The sequence below is a fragment of the Mustela nivalis genome (assembly GCF_964662115.1).
Source record: "Mustela nivalis genome assembly, chromosome: 6".
Lineage (NCBI taxonomy): Eukaryota > Metazoa > Chordata > Mammalia > Carnivora > Mustelidae > Mustela > Mustela nivalis.
The window spans coordinates 36,421,908-36,445,825 of NC_139025.1; the positions used below are offsets into that span (position 1 = coordinate 36,421,908).

The 23,918-nt window shown below is 40.0% G+C and overlaps 1 protein-coding gene across 1 annotated transcript in view; it reads left to right on the top strand.

Moving 5' to 3' along the window:
- The window catches only part of ESR2 (estrogen receptor 2), a 71,245-nt gene that overhangs the window by 32,201 nt on the left and 15,126 nt on the right, over positions 1-23,918 (top strand). The window contains exons 5-7 of the mRNA XM_082734166.1: positions 4,256-4,555; positions 6,843-6,981; positions 13,729-13,862. Of these exons, the coding sequence (XP_082590292.1) occupies positions 4,256-4,555; positions 6,843-6,981; positions 13,729-13,862 (573 nt within the window). The remainder of the gene's footprint in view (positions 1-4,255; positions 4,556-6,842; positions 6,982-13,728; positions 13,863-23,918) is intronic.

Consider the following 23,918-nt stretch of genomic DNA (forward strand, 5'->3'; position numbering starts at 1 on the left):
AGAAGAAATTCAGCTAAATTTTCTTGGGAGCAAGTAATTTTAAATGTACTCATACCTCCTAACTAATATTTCTTTTTAAAAATGTGGACAACTGAATTTAGTGAACAAACATAATGGTGGGAATATAGGAACTAGGCATTTTACAGATATAACATTTAGGTTTTGTTTTTTGCGGGGGGAGGGATGCATATAAAAGTTGTACCCATGCTAATGACATCCTAACTTATGTCTTTCTTAATTTTCATTTGTATTTTTGTCTTTAGCCAGTGGTATTTTAGAAATATTTTTGTGCCAAACTTTGGAGCTTGGAAATTGTATTTTTTGTGATCAAAGAGTATGATCTATATGATAATCAATTTTAGTTAAAATTTTATTCATGAACTAGTATGTGATAATTTCTGCAAATTCCGTGAGTTTTTATAGCTCAAGCTTGTGAGTTGTACAATTCCAATGTTCTGTATTCTGCCTTTCCCCCTAATTGTTTACTCTGTCAGTTGCTGAGAGAGATACATTAAAATATGTATTATAATAATGTATTTGTCCATTTCTCTTTCTTTTAGTCATTTTTTGCTGTTATGTTTGTAGGTTTTCTTGTTGTTTTGTTGATGTTTTGTTGTTTTCTTGATGTTTATGGGTTTAGAATATTTATCTTCCTTTTATAATCTGATGAGGACTTAATCATGATTTTTAAGGGTTATAGTGTCTGATATTGATAGAGTAACTGATTTATTTGGTTAATTTTTTCCAGTTATCTTTTTCTATTCCTTTATTTTCATTTTTTCTATACATTAAATGTATCCCTTACAACCAGTCTATGTTTAGATGAAAAAACTGTGATCTCAGAGTTGCTCTTAATTGATGAATTTAGTCTATTTATGTTTAATGTGATCATTGATATTTTAATTCATTTCTGTCATCTTATTTTAGGATTTTGACAATTTCATCATATATTTTTTTTTTTCCTTTTTGGAATTGATCCCATTTTCTTATTTTATTTCTCCTCTTTTGCTAGTTTGGAGGTCTATACATGTGGTTTCAATTATTTTAGTGATAGTTCTATTTTAGCAATGCATTTTTTTTTTTAAGATTTTATTTATTTCTTTGACAGAGATCACAAGTAGGCAGGCAGAGAGAGAGAGGAAGAAGCAGGTTCCCAGCTGAGCAGAGAGCCCGATGCTGGGCTCGATCCAAGGACCCCAGGATCATGACCTGAGATGAAGGCAGAAGCTTTAACCCACTGAGCCACCCAGGTGCCCTTTAGCAATGCATTCTTGATTAATTTCATGCCACTCTAATAGATATTTCTCTTTCCAAATTAAGGATCTTAGAAAGCTCCAGCCAAAATTACTCACTTTTCATCTTATTTATTATTACCCAGTATTTGGTTCTACTTTATTACTGTACCTCCAAAAATTATTACTTTATTCATTCTATGTTTATTAGGTTTCTGCTCATGCTTACCAATTTATTTTCTTACCATTGCATCTTGAATTTCATTGCTTCTCTTGGGTTCATTTTTCTTCATCCCAAATAACACAGTAATTTTTCAAAAAGGCATATCTTTTTAATCTTTGCTTAATTCAAATGTCTTTAATTTATTGTCACTCTTGAATGATAGTTTAGCTGGGAATATAATTCTAAATTGAAGGTTTCTCCCTCCCCATACCATCTTAAAGACCTATCCCATTGTATTTCTGACCCATAAGCCAACAGTAATTAAAATATGTACCAGCACAGGAGTAAAAAAAAAAAAATACACACACACACACACATATATGTATACACACACATGTGTATATATGAAAGAGGAGAAAATCCAGAAGAAGATACTTTTTCAATGCAGAGCTTGAACTCACCACTCAAGACCTGAGCTGAGATCAAGAGTTGGACACTTAACTGCCTGAGCCACCCAGGTGCCCCTGGAAGAAGATACTTTTATATGTATTTATAAAAATCAGTGGGAAAACCTTGGGAAATAAATGCTACAGGGAAAATTATACATCCATTTGAAGAATATGACATGAAATATCAATATGACATGATACAAACATACATAAAATTTCAAATAGATTTGAACCCCAGAAGTGCTTAAAGAAGATATGAGAAAATATTTGTATATCTTGATGTGAAAGAAAAGACAGATTTGACTGTGCACTAAACCTTCTTAGGACAGCAGATACCATGAGTAAAGTTAAAAGCTATATAACAAGGCAAATATGGCACATAACAGAAGTTATCTATAGTTACTAGATAGACTTTATAGGTTATTAGGCAGGAAAAGGGGAAAAGAAACAAATAGGTGATACACCAGTAAAAGAAATACAAAGTATGGCAAATATATTAGTCATTCTCACTACTAATTAAAAGAATACAAAGTAAAATGAGATTGTTTAGTCACTTGTCAGATTAGCAAAGATTAGAAGTGACTTTTTTTTAAAAGATTTTATTTATGTATTTGACAGATATCACAAGTAGGCAGAGAGGCAGGCGGAGCAGGGGGTGGGAATAAGCAGGCTCCCCACCGAGCAGAGAGTCCAATGCAGGGCTCCATCCCAGGACCCTGAGATCATGACCTGAGCCGAAGGCAGAGGCTTGACCCACTGAAGCACCCCTAGAAATGACTTTTATTGCCCAATGGTGTTATGAGAAAATAGGAAGCTCCTTAAAGTATTGTCTGTATGATCAATTTTAAAATAGTTTTAGAAGGTAACCTATTAATATGTATCAAAATCTTAAATGTGTATACTCCTTGGTTTGGCAGCTTGACTTCTTTGAGTTTATTTTTGGGAATGAATTAGATATGTGTACAAAGATGCATTTTCATTGTACTATGAGTACCAGCAAAGAAATTAGGACTAACCTAGATTTCCATTGACAGGGGACACTTTATTATTATTACTAATTTTTTTTTTTATTTGACAGAGATCACAAGTAGGCAGAGAGGCAGGCAGAGAGAGGGGGGAAGCAGGCTCCCTGCTGAGCAGACAGCCTGATGTGGGGCTCGATCCCCGGACCCTGGGATTATGAACTGAGCCTAAGGCAGAGGCTTTAACCCACTGAGCCACCCAGGTGCCCCAACGGGGACACTTTAGATAAAGTGATGCTATCTTCGTAAAACAGAATGCTGCATAGATTTTTAAATTGTACAATGATACATTTTTAGTAAAAAGAAAAAGTTTAAAAATAACGTATATATACTGTGACCCAAATTTTGCATATAAAATATGGAAAAGTAAAAAGCATTAAAACTGAAAGGATTTATACCAAAATTTGTACTCTTCCATATTTTTTAGATTTTTAAAAAATTTATTACTGAAGGGGTGCCTGGGTGGCTCAGTCATTGAGCGTCTGCCTTTGGCTCAGGTCATGATACCAGGGTCATGGTATCACTGGGATTGAGCCCTGCATTGGGCTCCCTGCTCAGTGGGGAGGCAACTTCTCCCCCTCCCCCTCCCTCTGTGTTCCCTTTCTCACTGTCTCTCTCTCTGTCAAATAAAATTTTAAAAAATTATTACTTGAAATATATTTATCTGTGCAAATATGTAAAAAGAATACATATGTGTTCATGTGTATGTGTAAACACACATATGTGCATATAAACATTTTAAGAATGTATATTATAAGAGTATATTATTTGATAACTGTTTGGAAATATCAATACTCAGTTCTTAACTTTTCCCCATCTTTTGTCTCAAGAATATTCCTAGGGGTGCCTGGATGGCTCAGTGGGTTAAAGTCTCTGCCTTCAGCTCAGGTCATGATCTCAGGGTCCTGGGATAGAGCCCCACATCGAGCTCTCTGCTCCACGGAGAGCCTGCTTCCTCCTCTCTCTCTGCATGCCTCTCTGCCTACTTGTGATCTCTGTCTGTCAAATAAATAAATAAAATCTTTAAGAAATTTAAAAAAAAAAAGAATATTCCTAATTCTGTGGTTTGGAAACTGAGGTATGCCAGCGCTCTTTAAAAGAGAAATAGATTTAGTATCCATAGGTGATCCTGAAATGGAGAGTTTAAGTTCATTTGGGCTATTGTTCCTAAAAAGTTGTATTTTGACTTTGTTAAAATAGACTCAAATGTAATGATCTTTGGTACTTGCCCCACAGGTTCCAGGAAATAAGTCAGGCTTCTGGTCTAACACACTTCGTGAAGCTGGACCCAGGTCATGACCTCACTCTTGCCCTGGTGACTCAGGGAACTTGAATGTTGGGTTGGGGGAAACCACTGGAAACTACTGTGTTATCATCTCTCCGGTTTAGGTTCCCGGAGGGAAAGGTGTGGGTACCGTGTTATGCGAAGGCAGAAAAGTTCCGAGGAGCAGCTGCACTGCCTGAGCAAAGCCAAGAAAAATGGCGGACATGTGACCCGAGTGAAGGAGCTGCTGCTGAGCGCCCTGAGCCCGGAGCAGCTGGTGCTCACGCTCCTGGAGGCAGAGCCGCCCCATGTGCTCGTGAGCCGCCCCAGCACGCCCTTCACCGAGGCCTCCATGATGATGTCCCTGACCAAGCTGGCCGACAAGGAGCTGGTACACATGATTGGCTGGGCCAAGAAAATTCCAGGTAGGGCTCTCTGGATGTTAGCTTTTTAGTTATAGAAGAAAGGCCTGCCCTTAACATGTGTAGGGCAAGGGTACCAAATGGAGGTCTACACAAATGATGTCTGGGTGTGTAACAGTTGACAACTTGATTTATAATCTTAAATGAAATGTGTTCTTTCTTCCTTGTCCACACCCCATCCTCCGTGGCCACATCTCCTACCCACACTAGCCTGTTGGACACCTCATGTTGAGATGTGGTCTGAGAGGGTGGACCCAAGGGAAAAACCCACCCAGACTCTGGAAGTGGGCTGAAAGTGGCCATTTGGGCAAGAAATTCTAGGGGCAGGCCGGCTTGTGATATATACCTGAAACACTGCATTGTGCTATAATTACCACCTCATTATCATTTGAACTGGTGTTTCTGTGAAAGTGAATCTAGAATTCTAACACAGAATGGCAGCAGCCCATCCCCCGACAGGGCTTCTCCATGTGCATAATCAATCATCTAGGAAATGAGGTCTCGCTCCAGGTTCTAAGCCACTAGGGACAGTTCCCACGGCCTGCAGGCTGCAACCGCTTTAGGCAAAGTGTAAAGTCTGGGAGCTTCTGAGAAGCTCAGTGGGGAGGAGTTGGGGGAAAAAAGCTGTGGGACCCCAGGCCTAGTGTAATAGTATCTCTTGGGTCGTTCGTTGGTTTGTGCCCAATCCTTCCGAGCTTCCTGAGGATCTCCTGGTGTCTAGTTTTGTTTTGATAGTCTAGATCTTCCCCTTAGCTGGAATTCTGTTATTTTCCCTGCTCTTTTCACAGGAGACAATACTGATGGGTCTTCCTCTAGCTGTCGTGTGTATGCCGAACGCTGGTTTTCAGGACCCCACGCGGAGAGTGGTGGTGAAATTAGCGATCATTGAAAACCATGTAGCTTCTTTGTGCCATAACAAAACTGAATTCCTGAGCTGCTTTAGTCCTTCTTCAAGCCTAGTGTTGTAAAAAAATTTTCAGAAAATTTAGGCATAGTCTAAAGGTGTGATTTTTCTTTCTTCTCTTAGTGGGTGTTGTCATTTTCCAAAATTAAAAAAAAAAATAGTAAAATATCACCTCACCTTGACCTTGTTGAATATCTGCAAATATAAGAAGCCTAATGTCCCGTGGGCAGGCTTATTGTCTGTAACCGCAGGTGAGATTGGCACATGTACGTGTGTTAGGACAAGGTGCAATTTTGGAGGAGGACTGAGCCGTCTTGCCGTTCGTGATTCCCTCCATTCAGGTCTCCTATGTGCACACTGGCATTGTATTACTCACAGGTTTGAACCGCGTGTGCTTCCCGAGCCGTGGTCCTCTCATCTGTAAAACGAGGATGCTGGAAGAGATTACCTACGGGCATTCTTGGAGGGTAGTCATTGTTACTCCCCATTTTTTCTGTAACAAAATTGACTTGAAAGGAGATTCCATAACTACCTAGGATGAGGCTGAGCCGGGATCATAACCAGAGTCTGCTGCACTCCTTGAGCCGTGTTTTTGGTTAGTTTTTATATTACCCGGCCTTCTCTTCTTATCATGGTTGTGGAGGAAGCACCAGTGATCTCAGCTTTGCTTTGAAAGTGCTCACCTCCCTCCAGATCACCTGTTTCTTTCTGATGTTTGGACCAATCCATTTTGTTAGGCTTTCGAGCTCTTGGGACCTGCTTCAATTGTTAGTTTGCTTTTCAGGATAGGGTAGCCTGGAGACAGCACTCCTACTCAGAAGAATGATTCTAAGACTGAAATTTTAAGCAACCGGAGATCTCTTTCAGTTGAAGCCTTGACTTTCTGCAGGGGCTGGTGCTGGTCTCTCTGCGTGTCCTGCACGCCCCTCCCCGCAGCCCATCCCCCTACCCCTTCCAGCCCCTCTTGTGGACTGGGCCAGACTGGCAGCCTCTGGCTGGCAGCTGACTCATCTTTCTCAGCAGTGCAGAGGAATTTTTAAAATGTAACTGAAAATGATCTGTTCCAGCTTTCTGTTCATCCCTAGCATTTGTCTGGGGAGCTATAAGCCTGGGTAACCATCCTTTATAAATCTTAAATGGAATAGATTCATCCCTAGAAGGTCTCCAAGGCTGGACAGTGTGAGACTGCCTCCCCTGAGTTCAGAATTTCCTTCCTTAGGTCATTTTAACCACATCTTTAAATTTAACCACATCTTTAAAATATTGAGTGTTTCCTTGTATTGCTTGTGTTTTCAATAGCTTGTTAAACCTTGCCCTTCTGTTTTCACAGAAACAGGGAATTGAGGAGGAGAGTGGGTATGTCTCATAGCCTCTTGCTTTCCCCAGGCTTTGTGGAGCTCAGTCTCTACGACCAAGTGCGCCTCCTGGAGAGCTGCTGGATGGAGGTCCTAATGGTGGGGCTGATGTGGCGCTCCATTGACCACCCGGGCAAGCTCATCTTTGCCCCCGACCTCGTTCTGGACAGGTGAGAAAAAAGACATCATGTTTCTTCTCTGACCTGTTTGAGTCCTGGGTGCTGCAATTAAAATCTCACATCTAAAGGGGGAACTAAGAGGTTGATAAAATCATGAATTCTTTCCCCAGGTCGAGAGCCTGGGAAGGAGAGCCTGGGTCCCAGGGTTCAGTGTCCTGTGCCTCATTTTTAGCTGTGGTGTGGCAGCCTTTACAGACCATAGCAGGGCCTAGATTGTGTAGACTAGGTGGCCAGTAAATGTACAAGTCAAACATGTTTAACAAGTCAGCATGTTAAAATGTACAATTTTAACACGGATTTGTCTGTGTTAAAAATTGCATTTTCAGTTTATAATTTTAAATTGTCCTGCTGTTCAGTTTCCACTTATAGGGACTATGTCTATCTCTGTCTAGACAGGTGATAAGATTCTTACAAATCTGCAAAGCTTATTTTAATGTGCTTTGACTTGTAAGTGCACATATTCTGTAACATTATTGACAATAGCAGTGGAAGGAACAGTTCTTAAAACCAATGAAAGGTAATGGAAATTGGGGAATCATCGTGCCAGTGCCATCACTCAATTACATTTTGTTTTCTTTTAAAGATGGCACAGGAAAGGAACCCATTTTTAATTGACTCGGGTAAACTGTTCATGGAGGAAAAGCTAGAATAGACAACACTCAAAATTTTAGTTCAAAATATAGACCTCTTTCTTGTTATACATTTGAGCAGGTTAAAAATCTTGATGGAAATAGAGCTCCACATTCCTTATTTTGAAAAAGTTCTCAAGTAGGATGTTCAGTCACATTTGATTCTGTGCATGGAGTAGAAGGACGCTATTATACGGTTCGAGAGCATCTGTGCCCAACCCTTGCTCTTGCCTACTTGGATCATCAGAAGACCCCTATGCACATATTACACAAATAAAAAGTGATAACCTCAAGGTTTTAGCACCCATTCTGTCCATTGTCACAACACTGACAATGAGCACTATTTTAAGTAACGTAGCTATTTTGGTGGAGAGCAGGGCCTTTGGCAAGAGCTAGAGCTTGGGCTGTGGCTCAGGAGGGAGCAAACCCAGATGTTAAACCATAGAAGAAGGTTCTGGAAGTCCAGACCCTTCAGTAGCAATCAGAATAGCCAAATTATTGGCTTGTATGTGCCAGGCACCCTCTTAAGCACTTGATGTGTTAACTCACTTCATCATCATCATAAGTGCCCTTTCTGAGTCGGGGCGTTACCACTATTCTTCAGATATGGAAATGTTGGGGTTAGGTAATTTGCCTGCAGGTAGAGAGTAGTAAGTGGTGGATCTGGACTTTGGGGCTATGAAGTCCATGTTCTTAATATAACAGTAGTTCCCTGTATGATAGGACATGCCTCTCAGTGGGGTAGAGAACTGGGAGGGGAAACAGGAGGCTGAAAGGCAAAGTGACTTTCTACTTTATTCTTTTATCTTAGAACAACTCTATTTTACTCTCTGCCCACTTCACAAACCTACTCCTCTTGCTTTCATCGAAGATCTAGATCTGTGTTACAAGGCAGACGGAAAAGCCAAGCACCCAGCCAAGTCATTACTCTCATTCATTCACTCATTATGTTCCACTTGGTGTTCAAATAAGCCACACACACACACACACACACACACACACACATACATATTATACACACATAATTCTCTTAGAACTTAGTACTAGGAAGAAGTTTCATCCCTTGATGAATCAATACATTTGCAGACACTTATTAAGTTACTTTATTTTTTGTCTTGATCTCTAAATTGGTGACTCTTTCATTTCTGGGTTTTAGGAGAATTAACTCTCCTCTTTGTTTGGGTTCTTTAATTCCTGTAAGTTTAAGTTACTGTAAATGGACATACATCCTGGACAAATGTTAGGCCTACGTTAGGCCTACCTTTTGGTTACGTAATAGGAGAAAAAAAGTAATTTTTCTTACAAATTATTTTAATAGACTCACAGTTCTTTTTAAAGATTTTATTTATTTATTTACTTACTTACCTGAGAGAGAGCACAGGGGAAGGAGCAGAGAGAAAGGGACAAGGAGACTCCATGCGGAGTGTGGAACCTGACGCCGGGCCTGACCCTATGACTCTGAGATCCCTACCTGAGCCGAAATCAAGAGTTGGATACTTAACTGACTGAGCCATCCAGACTCCCCTCCCATTACTCTATAAATATGTGAAAGTATCGTGTCATAAGGCATTCAGATGTATATATCTGAGTATTGGAGTCTCTGCAATTTTAAGTGCCTTGACATTGAGCGGGCATTTTTGGTACCTGTCATGGTTATTTTTTCTTGCAATCTCTCGTATTGCCAACACATAAACTTGGTGAAGTCAAGAATTTCAAGTCTAAGATAGTTCAGTTCCTTCATGCATGTATAATACAGATGAATATTGTTTTATGTGAACATGTTTTTCTGGGGGGTTGCCTATTCAACAATGCTCCAAGTGTTCCTAATTCAAAAAGTCAGAGATTACACATCATAAAGAAGTATTATGAGGTTTCTCTGCAACATGAATAAATAATTTGCACAGTACTTGAAAATCACTGTCTTTTGGCAGATTGTCCTATCAGTTCCATCCAGTGGTGGTGTGACCGTAGAAGGTATGAATACAACTAAATTAGCTCACTGTGCAGACGGAGATAATAATTGCTGCTGTCCTTCATTCTTGTTGAGGCTTCTGTAGTGAGAAAACTTGAACCTACTCTGGATGAGAGGAAATTCCGGTCACTTCAGCTTATTTCTAAACAAGGTGTTTCTTCTCTCAGTAACCACTAGATCAAAAATTCATGTGGGGATCTGCCACAGAATCTGAGCTTCTGCTTGCTTAAAAAAATCACATCTGCTAAGACATGTATGTCCTTGACATCAGCAGGCAACTGTCTAATGTTGCATATCATTAAAAAGAGGGTGTTTGGATCTGGGCTTGGACCCCAGTGTGGACATGAGTGGAATTCCATGGAATCATATTGTAAATGTACTGAGCTTGCATTCCCATCAGTGACGTGTGCGTTGAATTTCAAGACACCCTAAGAATTTTCACTTTAAAATTTTCATTTCCCTTTTTGTATGTAGGGAATTTTCACATCAGTTTAATATTTAAGTCTTCTCCATGTGTTAAGCCAGGAGCTTGTCCCCCCCCCCAACTCTAGTGCCCTCCCCCTGCCCAGAAGTGAACTGTGTGTGGTCTACACACGCCCACATGTGTGCTGCCAGCGGTATGTATGTAGGTACAAAATAGTGCACCCAAAGCAACATTCACTCATTCAACATTTTGTCCTTGGTATAGAACAGAATCACTTTCTTTTATCAAGTAGTTGCTGGCACATAATTGGACATTCCACCTCTACTTATTATTTTATTTTTGCTTAGCCCTAATTTCTGGACAAATGTGCAAAAGTAAGTTTCTGTGAGTGGTTTGGTTTGATTATAGATTGTTTCAGTATTTTAACATTCAAATCATACGTCCTCTCTCTCTCTTTTTTTTTTTTTTAAGATTTTATTTATTTATTTGACGGAGAGAGATTACAAGTAGGCAAAGAGGCAGGCAGAGAGAGAGAGGAGGAAGCAGGCTCCCTGCTGAGCAGAGAGCCCGAAGCGGGACTCGATCCCAGGACCTTGAGACCATGACCTGAGCCGAAGGCAGCGGCTTAACCCACTGAGCCACCCAGGCGCCCCCGTCCTCTCTCTTTAATTCAGATTTTTTAATCTTATCCCAATTTCTTATTCCAAATTCCATTTCATTCCATAGTTATGAAATAAGTATAATAGATGTCATTAATATATTATTTAAAAGTCCTTCCTCTATAGAACTCATTTCAGGCAGAATTTTATTAGGATATCATTTATGAGGTATTATACCTTATTTCCTGTATTTCCCATTTATTTCCTAAAAAATGTATTTGGTTTCCCCAGCCTGTGAATTGAATAAAAATATCCTAACCATGCCACCCCTTGACTGAAATGGTTGGCTGTCACAGCTGCTAAGAAAAGCAATCAGCCTTCGTTCTTTAGAATTAGTTTAGAGGGGCGCCTGGGTGGCTCAGTGGGTTAAGCCGCTGCCTTTGGTTCAGGTCATGATCTCAGGGTCCTGGGATCGAGTCCTGCATCAGGCTCTCTGCTCAGCAGGGAGCCTCCTTCCTCCTCTCTCTCTGCCTGCCTCTATGCCTTCTTGTGATCTCTCTCTGTCAAATAAATAAATAAAATCTTAAAAAAAAAAAAGAATTAGTTTAGAGATTCACTTTCTGTGAGGTACACATGTTCTGATTACTGTGAGTTGTAGCAATTCTCAGGGCTTAGGAAGCTCTGGCATATAAACTTTCCCTCTGTTTTTAAAATATGAATCTGCATTTAACATGGCATGTTGTAAAGACAATTATCATATGGTTGCACTTACTTGTGGAACATAAGGAATAGCATGGAGGACATTAGGAGAAGGAAGGGAAAAATGAAGGGGGGAAATCAGAGGGGAGACGAACCATGAGAGACCAAGGACTCCAGGAAACAAACTGAGGGTTTTAGAGGGGAGAGAGATGAGGGGATGGGTGAGCCTGATGATGGGTATTAAGGAGGGCACATATTGCATGGAGCACTGGGTGTTATACGCAAACAGTGAATCATGGACCACTACATCCAAAACTAATGATGTACTGGAAGGTGACTAACATAAATAATAAAAAAATTATAATAAATAAAACGGCATGCATTTCAATGAGGAAATGATACAAATTTCAACATGCAGGGATGTGTTTTTAGGTGTAAGAGGCAACCTCTGCAAAACAGGATTGCAGATGAATGGTCTTAGACTATCTGGGGAGTGACATGACCCCATCTCTGACTGAGTCTCACAGAAAAGTAAAGAATCAAACTATTAAACAATCAATGCAGGAGTTGGTGGGCTTTTAATTTATTCCCAGAGATTTTATACTTTTTTTTTTTTTGAGATTTTATTTTTAAGTAATCTCTATACCTACTGGGGGCTCGAATTTGGAACCCTGAGATCAAGAGTCACATGCTCTACAGGTTGAGCCAGCCAAGTGCCCCTCCCAACCCCAAGATATTTTAGAACCAGCTTTTCTTGGTGTCCGATGTAATCAAGCCCAGCAATGACAGATTTCAATAATTAATTGTCCATAAGCACAGTGATTTGATTATGTGGCATGGGTGTTTTATCACTTAACCTGTGCATTTTCAGAAAGCCTCAGGTCGTTGCAGAAGCTAACATGTTTGTTTGGAACTCACAGTGTATTTGCTGGTAGCTTTGTGTAGGTGAGTCGGGGGGTGGTTTAAATGCTGGGGGACACAGGATCCTGGCAAGCTGCTGCCTTCACAGAGAGTCCAGTGGCAAAGGCTGCCCCAGCCTTGGTGGTTCCCATTGGTGTCCGTGCTTTGAGTTTCACGGAGACCCTTTGCCCAGCCGCTGCCATCATCGGAAATGTCCTGGCTTGGGGCTGGGGGAAGGGAGAAGGGGAGCAGCCAGTTCTCTGAAGATCTCAGATGCCCTTCAGGGGCTGCGAGGGAGACTAAAGATGAAACTCGCAGACACCCACTGCTGCCAGGCTCCCCTTCATCCTTCATGGCAGGTGTCGAGAAGCAGGTGGAAGTTTCATGGCAAAACCATCTAACTGCTTGTCAAGGGCTTCCAGTGCCTACGACTGATGATAATAGAAGGTTTTTGGGGAGCAGTGAGGCAGAATAATGTGTGTCTGGCTGGAGTGAATTGAAGCTGGTATTTTCTAAATACAGTTCAAGTAATTTCCTTCAAAAGTATGCATAAAAATTCCTTTCTATGAATGTTCAAAAGAATTTTGATTATATGGTTCAAAGTTTGTCTAAAACTTTTGCTTAAAAATAATCGTTGGCAAGTGAAAAATGTTCATGTCTCCCTCTTAGCCTTCCTTTCCTCCTTCTAATCTGTCTTCTCTAATTGTGATTTCTTTGTGTATCAGACTAGCTTTTTTTCAAGTTATGTTCAGTGTCTCTTAGTTGCCCCACTGGTTTCTAAGTGACTGCCAGGGAGTGAGTTAAGCCCTAGATGTAAAGGGTTGTTTCTTTTTAGGCCATTTGCTCTGGTAACTCTCGTTAGCGCTTCAGAGTCTTCTGAGGGGAACATAAAATGTCTCATTTTAGTAGTATATGTCATAACTCTGGCTGATTGGCCAAAATGGTTTAGATAGAAAACAATCAACAGAAATGTATTCCGTTGAGGGACGCCTGGGTGGCTCAGTTGGTTAAGCAGCTGCCTTCGGCTCAGGTCATGATCCCAGCGTCCTGGGATTGAGTCCCACATCGGGCTCCTTGCTTGGCAGGGAGCCTGCTTCTCCCTCTGCCTCTGCCTGTCTCTCTGTCTGCCTGTGCTCGCTCTCTCTCCCTGTATCCCTGACAAATAAATAAATAAAATCTTAAAAAAAAATTTTTTTTTTTAAATTAAAAAATAAAAGAAAAATGTATTCCGTTGAAACATTTGGTGAATGGGTAGAAGGTAAGCGTATTTTCAATGCATGTTTTTGCCTAAATAGTATTTATTACAAGTGGTTGCTTTTAGAATTTAGAGAAAGTTCCCTGTCCTCTTTATATGAAGATAATTCTAGTAATTTCATATCGTTGGAGGTGCTTTCATTACCATATTGTTAAAGGGTGTACAAGATGAAATTTGAGATTAACAAGAAAATACTCCTTATTGCTTTTAATGGTTGCCTAGTGCTGCATGTTTCTTAATTTCCAAATGAACTTTTGTAGGGATGAGGGGAAATGCGTAGAAGGAATTCTGGAAATCTTCGACATGCTCTTGGCAACAACTTCAAGGTTCCGTGAGTTAAAACTCCAACACAAAGAGTATCTCTGTGTCAAGGCCATGGTCCTCCTCAACTCCAGTAAGTAGTCACACAGCTGGGCTATGTTTTATGGGGGAGAGTTGCTGTTTCTAGAACTGGCATGGAGTGAAGAACAGTATTGAACTTATTTTATTGAAGAAGGGGGAAATGGCTTTCTTTCTGACTTCTGTTTCATTTTATAGGGATTGAAAGTATAGTTAACGTTTGGTAACTTGAATATAAATTATTCATTGACTGAATTACTGGCAGTAATTTAAAAAGTGGCCTAAGCCACTGCTGGAAAAGGAAAAAAATGAACTTTAAAATACTTACTTTGCAGCCTTTGTTCATCATTTATACAGGCATTGTATGTGGTTGATGTTCATTTATATTTACTGCTTTACTTTTACAAATTCATTCATTCCTTGGTTTCATTTATTCATTTGGTAAAGACATTGAAGATACAGTCCTGCCTCCCAGCGTAGGGAGGGAGGGAGGAAGAGAAAACAAATAAGTAAAAAGAACGATGAGTGGTTTAATAGAGTGTGTTCGCAGGACTGTAGGGAAGCAGAGGAGGGTGGGAAGCACGTGGTCGGGGCGGGCATATGTTCTGCCGGTGGTGCAGTAGAAGAGCAGAGGGAGGTGTGCACAGTTGAGAAGAACAGTCCCGTGCCAGAGATTACGCTGCACATCCGGCCGAGAACCGCCCCTCAGGTTCCGAGCAGCCCTAGGAGAGGTGCACATGGGGGAGTGTCATGTAATAGGTCCTCCATCAGGGTCCCTCTGGCTGCCACGTGAAGGATTGGCTGGAGAGGGGAGAGACAGGCGCAGGGACAGTGAGAGCCAGAACTGACTTGGTGCTTAGGACCAGGGTGGGGGTGAGGGTAAGGGGTGGGGTTGGGGGGGAAGGGCCTGACCTGAAAGAAACACAGGGGTTAGAGGCGGGAAATAAGAGAGAAGTTGAAAGTATCATGGGTGTTGTGGCATTCCTGCTTTTTTCTTATTATGTAAGTAATCCCTGGTTACTGTAAACATTCAAACAAGAGGAAGACATATAAGGAAGAAATAAATCACCAGGATTTTCCCCTGTGCCTGGGCAAAATAACCACCATACCTTTGATGACCTATCTTTTTTTTTTTTTATAATTTCATTTTTTAAGATTTTATTTATTTATTTGACTGAGTGAGAACGCACAAGCAGGCAGAGCAGCAGAGGGAGAGGGAGAAGTAGGCTCCCCACAGAGCAGGGAGCCTGGTGTGGGGCTCAATCCCAGGACCCTGGGATCATGACCTGAGCTGAAGGTAGTCACTTAACCAGCTGAGCCACCCAGGCGCCCTGGTGACCAGTCTCAAACAGCTCTCTGTAGATAGGCAGCTCTTGACAGATGTAGGTAGGTAGATAGGTAGATAGAGATGGATTGGTCGATAGGTGTATGTACGTATACAGACATATAGAGAGAGACATCCAGGCACACACAAGCTTATACATGTCATTTTACATAAACAGCATAACATTTTTAATGGTCATTTATGATAAAAAATTATAAAGACTTTAACCCTTGCTTGACCCTTCCACCCCAACACCAAGCTGCTAATCTTGCAGGAGGATAGACTTCATACCTTCTTCCATCCTCTAGTTATCTTTTAAAATAATACCGCACCTTCAATATCCACAAAGATAAGCCCTCCCCCCACCATTTAAAAAATTGGGAAATGTAATATACAAATGCTTCTCTGTGTCTTGCTTTTTTACTTTTCCCAAAATGCTGTAAAACTGGGAGACATCTAACTCAATCTTTGAGTGAAGACATTGTCTAAATTGTTCAACCATTTCTTTATTGATGGACTTTTACTTAACTACAGGTTTTTTTTATTGTTGTTGTTGTAAACATTGCTGCAATAAATGTGGTGCTGTTTTGTCCACATTTCTAAGTTTCTATGTAGTGTTCACGCTGTTCAGTTTACTGTCTCACCTGCTATTTGGTCCAGCTGCTATCCCTGGTGGTAATCGCTTTGCTACTTACTCTTGTTGGTTTCTTTCTTTCTCAAATAATATGATATGCAAGTTTGAATCCTCAAACTGATGACTTAGAGCTAACTCCATTTCAAGATCATCTAGGGCCTTCCTATCTAGATTTTATCTCACCTAGAACTTTCATGTTTTAAATAATAGGAATCTGTGGGATCGTATTATGCTACTTTATTTTAAATCAGCCAGTGCAGCAGTTCCTGAAGCTAAAGCTCAGTGCAGAACCTGTGGCCATGTTCTGGGCCCAGCTGACTTCTCCTTCTGTAGCCTATACCTTTCTGCATGTCTAACACCCCACATACTCTTGGATGTTGGCACTAGATTTGATGGGAGGGGAAAGGGACACCTATAGAGCAGTGCTTCTCAAGCTATTTGTGGTGAAGGATCAGGTTTCTTTTTCTTTTTTAGTTTCTAAATTATTATAGACAGTTACTTTGATAAAATATAATAAAAACATTATTAGGAAAAATAAAACTGCAAAATACAAGGCTAGCTTTTTGTTATTACATTAAGTTGATTTAAAATTATTCTGTCAATTGCTGTAAGAGTTTTCCAGTGTTCACCCTCAGTTTCTACTTATATCTGTGGACTGGTAACACTCTGAGTAGCCCTGGGATAGAGCATGGAGATACATAGCTGGCTCTGGGGTAAGTCTTGATGGAAGGAGAAGGGGGGCCAACAAAGAAGGAATCTGAAGATCATGCGAGGTGCAGAGATCCTGTAGACAACCTTTGGGTACTGCTGAGTTGGGTTTTACTCTGGCCCTACCTGTCTGACAGGACATTTTCCCTAGACCCAATGCACTCTCAACACCAGCTCAGGAAAACAATCTGTGACTAGAAAAGGTCAATTGTTGGACAAATGAAAATTGTAGGGAAAGCCAGGAAGACTCCTTAAATGCTCTGGGACTTCTGGCACCTTCTTGACATTTGTTACCGTTCACCTTTTACAACATAATACAAGGGCCCAGCTTACCTCAGAGATTAAGGGGATGTGCATGGAAAAAAATGTCCCGCTGAGACATCTGAAAATGATCGTGGAAGAAAATCAACTTTTCCTGATCCTTTTGAACCCACCTATAGACCTTACTGCCTGTGTGTGAGGCCATGTCTGCCTGTGTTAAAGGGGGATTTGCTTGACAATTGCATTCCCATCTTGGCCCAGGAAGATCATCAGATGCCGGGTTATAGGGCTTCTCTTACTTGCAGAAATAATTTAGAACTCTTTTCTGTGCAGCAAAGAGCTCCTTGGAAAGCCATTTGCTTCTTGTTACAACACTTTGCAGTATAAAGCCTCGTGTTTGGCAAGGTTCCTTACCTTAGTCTCTGAGACATCATATTGTGTTGTTGTGAAAGCCAGAAGCATCATCTGTGCAAATGGGAAAGACTAAGGCTGAGGCATTCCTCCTGCAGCATGTGACAGAACTGCTGTATTAGGAGAATTACGGAGGGTGAGTCAGGCATGTGAGGTAATTACCACTTGTAGTGGTAAATTGAGTGGAATTTGTTTACAGTAAATCTCCATTTAGGAAATCTTTTAACAAAGTTCTCTTCCCGCTTGGTAGTCGGTAGCAGTTGCCAAATGGGTTTAGGAAGATGGGATTCTGTTTCTCTTGGAAAATTTCCATTGTCAGGAGGAAAGAGGGGTCTTTTCTGTGCTAGGTTTTAGGCATTTGAAGGTTTAGGTGGTTTTTTGTTCTGGAGTATTTGTAGCATTACATTAAAAATGGGGACAGAATCTACTTTCCCACCTTAGAGAAAAACAAGGGAATGTACAAAATAGACATTGGACACTGGACAACAAACCACACAGGACAGTGATCCCCAAGAGAAGGGACATGAACAAAAGTGAACCCTTTATCATCTGGTTTACTACATAGAGCCAACATCCAGGTTCCATAGGGGGATGTAAGCCAAATAGACATCCGTGGTCTCTCTGCACTGGGGAGATAGAGTCGTGTATTTGGGAAGCCAACACAGCTGGGATTTGCAGGGGAGGAGACTACTGGTGAGGGAAGAACTGGACGGAGAGGCTTTGCAGAACTGTAGCAGATGCCCTTCAAGTCTTCAGCTGAGTACTAATCTCATGCTTATAAAGATAACTTAACCAAGGACAGAGAAAGAGCCGTCAGAAAGGAGCAGACAGAATAATCCCTAGCATACACACAGGGCCAGGAGTAGTTCATGTTCTCATAGCCAGAGGAAAAACCTTGTAATATACTGGACACTGGGTATAGTGCCCAAAAAGGTGTTGTGCCAGGAGTGAGGTAAAACTTGCCCTAGACTAAAGGATGCCCTGGCCCTACCAAACACAACTTAAAAGCATGCCTGAAGGATAAGAATCATTTTCAAGTAATTTAACTGCATCACAGAACAAAGTTCAAGAAAATTTAGAAGAATACAAGGATACCCAGTACGCAACCAGGTAAAACTTGTAATGTCTTATAACCAATCAGAAGTTAGCAAGCCTGCAGAGAAGCAGAAAACATGACCTATAGTGAGGAGAAAAACCAATAAATGAGAAAAGACCTCAAAGTGATACAGGTGATAGAATTAGTAGACAAGAACATTAAAACAATAGTAATAATAATTACTGTAACTACTTTCCATAAGTCTAAGAGGTAGAGGAAACCACGCGTGATTTAGAGGAGACATGGAAAATATGAAACACAAACGGAACTTCTAGATGTGAAAATTCTACTCCATGGAGCTTTTATCTGTGTTATAAGGTGGAAGAGGGACAGTATAATATCCTCCAGACTGAGAAAGCACTTTGAGACCAACAAACAGTCCAAACCACTCCATACCATTTACACAGTTTTATTTACGGGAACTTATTGACGGAGGAATTGGGCAGATGGGACGATCCAGACAGTCACAGCTACTCTCTACCCCTGCTGCCTGCCAAGTCTGGACTGTATTCCCCAGTTTATATAGAGCGAGGGACATGGTGGTCAGGTCACAGGGTAGTTTTCTAAAGTGAGACCATCTGTGCGCCAGAGGATCTCTACTAATTTTCTAAAGTGATACCTTTTCTGTAGGGATTATCCAAATCAGACTTCCTGCGTAGCAGTCAGTGCTTACATTAACCTCCATGGGGCCTGGAGCAGGTAGCCCCGAGGGAGGTCATTGTCCAGGCATGAACAAGATGGAGGACCAAAGATGGAGTCAGTATTGTCAACGCTTGTACAATCTGATTACACAAAGCAGAAGAATAGATTAGTGGATGTGAAGTCATAGCAATAAAAACTATCAAAACAGAATGGAAAGAAAAATGTTTTAAAAGTGAACAGAGCACTAGTGAGCTGTGGGACAACTGTAGTTATTAATATACATGAATTTGGAATCTCTCATGGGGGGGCTGTAGAAGAATACTTGAAGAAACAGTGGTTGCAAATGTTCCAATTGTAATAAAAACTGTAAACACACCAATCCAAGAAGATCAATAAATCCCAAGCACAGGAAACATGAAGAAACTACACCAATGTCCAACATAATCAAGTTACTTAAAGCCAGTGATAAAGAGAAAAGTCTTAAAAGCAACCAGAGAATAAATATATTATATATAATGAACAAAGACAAGGATGACAGTGAATTTCTGTTCGGATGTAAGTCAAGGAGACAAGGGAACAGCATCTTTAAATTATTTTAAGAAAGAACTGTGAGGAATTCTTTACACAATGAAAACGTCTTTCAAAAATGAAGGGAACTATAAATATTTTCAGATATACAAAACCTGAAAGAATTCACCACTAGCAGACCTACACTGTAAGAAACAGTAATGGAAGTTTTTCAAGTAGAAGGAGAATGAGATCAAATGGAGACATGGATCTGTGCAAAGGAATAAAGAGGATCTATAAATGGTAATAATGAGGGTAAATATAACGATTTTTTTCTTATTTTTAAAAAGTATTTATCTTTAAAGGATAGCCTGGTGTTCAAAGCAAAAAATAACATATTGTGGATTTATGTGGAAGTAAAACGTACGATGAGACCACAAAGGCTGAGCGAGGATCAATGGAAGTATTTCATTCTTATTTTGTACCTGAGGTGCTATGTATTACTTGAAGATAAACTGCAATAAGTTAAATATGTATATCGTAAACCCAAATGCATCCATCAAAATAACAGAGCTAAAATACCAGCAAAGAAGATAAAATGGAACCATAAAAAATAATCCAGGGGTGCTTGGGTGGCTGAGTGGGTTAAAGCCTTTGCCTTCAGCTCAGGTCATAATCCCAGAGTCCTGGGATCGAGCCCCGCAACAGGCTCTCTGCTCAGCACGAGCCTGCTTCGCCCCACTCTCTCTCTCTGCCTGCCTCTCTGCCTACTTGTGATTTCTGTCAAATAAATAAATAAAATCTTAAAAAAAATAATAATCTAAAAGTTGACAAAAAAAGGACAAATAAACCAAGTATAGATAGGACAAATTAAAAAATACTTAAGATGGTAAATTTAAACTCAGTTCTATCAGTAATTACATTAAATGTAAGTGTGCTAAATAGCTCAATTAAAAGGAAAATATTGCTTAAATAAAATGCACTTATTTGCTGCTAACAAGAAACCCAGTTAAATATAAAGATATAAATAAGTCAGTAGTAAAAGGATGGAAAAAGGTGTACCATGCTAAGACTAATCAAAAGAAAGCTGGAAAGGCTACATTACTATCAGAAAATATAAATTTAAAACAATTTTAAGTTTATTTAAGTAATCTCCACAACTGACACGGGGCTCAAACTCCAGACCCTGAGATCAAGAGCTGCATACTCTCCTGAGTGACCCAGAAAATGTCAATTTTAGAGCAAAGACTGTTGCTGGGGATTGAGAAGTTTCTTTCATAAAGATACATGGGTAAATTTGTCAAGAAGACATAAAAATCCTAAACACCTATACCTTAAAAAGAGAACTTCAAAATATATGAAGCGAAACCTGGTAGAACTGCAGGAAGAAATGGACAGATCTCTTGTTAGAGATGGAGATTTTGATATCCCTCTCTCAGTTCTTTCAATATAGAGTGAGTAGACAGAAAATCAATAAATATAGAGAAGACCTGAACAATACTGTCAGCCAACTTGACCTTCTTGACATATATAGAACCCGGTCTCCAGCAACAGTGGAAAATTTATTCTTTTCAAGTGTTCAGGAAGTGTTTACCAGGGTAGACCATATTCTGACTCATAAAACAAGTCCAAATACATTAAAAGGGTTTTACGCTATAAAGGTATTTTCTTTGACATAGTAGAACTAAATTAGGAACAAATAATAAAAAGATCTTGGAGGGGCACCTGGGTGGCTCGGTGGGTTAAGCCATTGCCTTTGGCTCAGGTCATGATCTCAGGGTCCTGGGATCGAGTCCTGCATCGGTTCTCTGCTCAGTGGGGAGCCTGCATCCCCCCCTCTCTCTGCCTGCCTCTCTGCTTGCTTGTGATCTCCCTTTCTTAAATAAATAAATAAATAAATAAATAAAATCTTAAAAAAAAAAAAAAGATCTTGGAAACTTTCCAAACATTTGGAAACAAGATAACATACATCTGAGTACCTATGGATCACAGGAAAAAAAAATCAAAAGCAGTAGAAGGAAATATTTTGAACTAACTAAAAATGAAAGTATATTATGGCAAAATTTGTGGGTTTGAGGGGAATTTATCGCACTTGAAACCCATATTAGAAAGAAACAAGGTTTCAAATTAATGACCTTATCATCCAACCTTAAGAATACTGGGAGGGGCGCCTGGGTGGCTCAGTGGGTTAAGCCGCTGCCTTCGGCTCAGGTCATGATCTCAGGGTCCTGGGATTGAGTCCCGCATCAGGCTCTCTGCTCAGCAGGGAGCCTGCTTCCTCCTCTCTCTCTCTCTCTCTCTGCCTGCCTCTCTACCTACTTGTGATCTCTCTCTGTCAAATAAACAAATAAAATCTTAAAAAAAAAAAAAAAAGAATACTGGGAAAAGAAGAGCAAATGAAACTCCAAGTAAGCAAAAGAAAAGAAATGATATAGCGTGGAAATCAATAAAACAAAAATGGAAAACAATAGAAATCAAGGAAACTGAAAGCTGATTTTTTTGAGAAAAATAAAATTGATAATCCTCTAGGAAGATTACTCAGAATAAACAAAAGAAGACACAAATTACTAATATCAGGAGTGAGAGAGAGGTTACCTTACTATTCTGAAGATATTAAAAGGAATAATGAGGTCATACTATACCAATATATTTGAATACTTAGATGAAAAATTCCTTAAAAGACACAAATTACTGAAACTCACTCAAAAAGAGATCTAAAAATCCTGACATCCATATATTTAAGGAAATTGAATTTGCAGTTAAAAATCTTCCCACAAAGAAAACTCCAGGCCCAGATGGCTTTTCTGGGAAAATGCTACCAAATATTTAAGGAATAAATAACCCCAAATTTTACACATACTTTGTTTTTTACTTTTTAAAAGTTTATTATTTTTACTTTTAAATTTTAATTCCAGTATAGTTAACATAAAGTGTTAGTTTCAGGTGTACAATATAGTGTTTCAGCACTTCTTTTTTTTTTTTTTTTAAAAGATTTTATTTATTTATTTGACAAGTAGGCAGAGAGGCAGGTAGAGAGAGAGGAGGGGAAGCAGGCTCCCTGCTGAACAGAGAGCCCGACGTGGGGCTCGATCCCAGGACCCTGGGATCATGACCTTGGCTGAAGGCAGAGGCTTAACCCACTGAGCCACCCAGGTGCCCCTGTTTCAGCACTTCTCTACATTATTCAGTCCTCATGAGGACAAGTGTGCTCCTTAATTCCCCATCACCTGTTTCACCCATTCCCTCACCCACCTCCCCTCTCGTAGCCACCAGTTCTCTATAATTAAGAGTCTGTTTCTTGGCTTCTCTCTCTGTTTTTCCTTTGTTCATTTGTTATGTTAAATTCCACATATAAATGAAATCATATGGTATTCATCTTTCTCTGACTTATTTCGCTTAGCATTATACTTTCTGGCTCCACCTATGTTGTTTGAAACGGCAAGATTTCATTCTTTTTTATGGCTGAGTAATATTCCATTGGGTATGTATACCTTACCTTCTTTATCCATTCATCTTTCACTGGACTGCTTCCATAATTTCGTTATTGTAAATACTTCTGCAGTAAACATAGAGGTGACTGTATCCCTTTGTATTAGTGTTTTTTTGTATTCTGTGGGTAAATATTCAGTAATATACATTATTGGATTGTAGGATAGTTCTGTTTTTTACCTTTTGAGGAATGTCCATGCTGTTTTCTACAGTGATTGTACCAGTTTGCATTGCACCAACAGTGCAAGAGGGTTCCTTTTTCTGCACATCCTTGCCAACACTTACTGTTTCTTATGTTGTTGTTTTTACTCATTCTGAAAGGTGTGAGGTGTTATCTCATTGTAGTTTTGATTTGCATCCCCTGATGATGAGTGATGATGAGCATCTTTTATGTGTCTGTATGACTTCTTTGGAAAAGTGTCTCTTCATGTCTTCTGCCCATTTCTATTTTTTACTTATTTATTTTCTCCATTAAGGGTGATGTTAGGTGTGGATTTTTCTTTCTTTTTTCTTTTCTCTCTTTTTTTTTTTTTTAAGATTTTATTTATTTATTTGACAGAGCACACAAGTAGGCAGAGAGGCAGGCAGAGAGAGAGGAGGAAGCAGGTTCCCCGCTGAGCAGAGAGTCCAATGTGGGGCTCCATCCCAGGACCCTGGGATCATGACCCGAGCTGAAGGCAGAGGCTTTAACCCACTGAGCCACCCAGGCGCCCCTGTGGATTTTTCATATACAGCCCTCATTATGTTGATATATGTTCCTTCTAGACCTACTTTGTTGAGGGCTTTTTTTCATGAATGATGTACTTTGTCAAGTGCTTTTTCTGCATCTATTGAAATGATCATATGGTTTTTATCCTTCCTCTTATTGAAATGATGCATCATGTTGATTGTTTTGTGAATATTGAACCACCCTGTATCTTGGGAATAAATCCCCCTTGGTCATGGCAAATGATTTTTTTTTAATGCATTGTTGGATTCAGTTTGCTAGTATTTTGTTGAGGATCTTGGTATTTCGTTGAGGATTTTTGCATCTATGTTC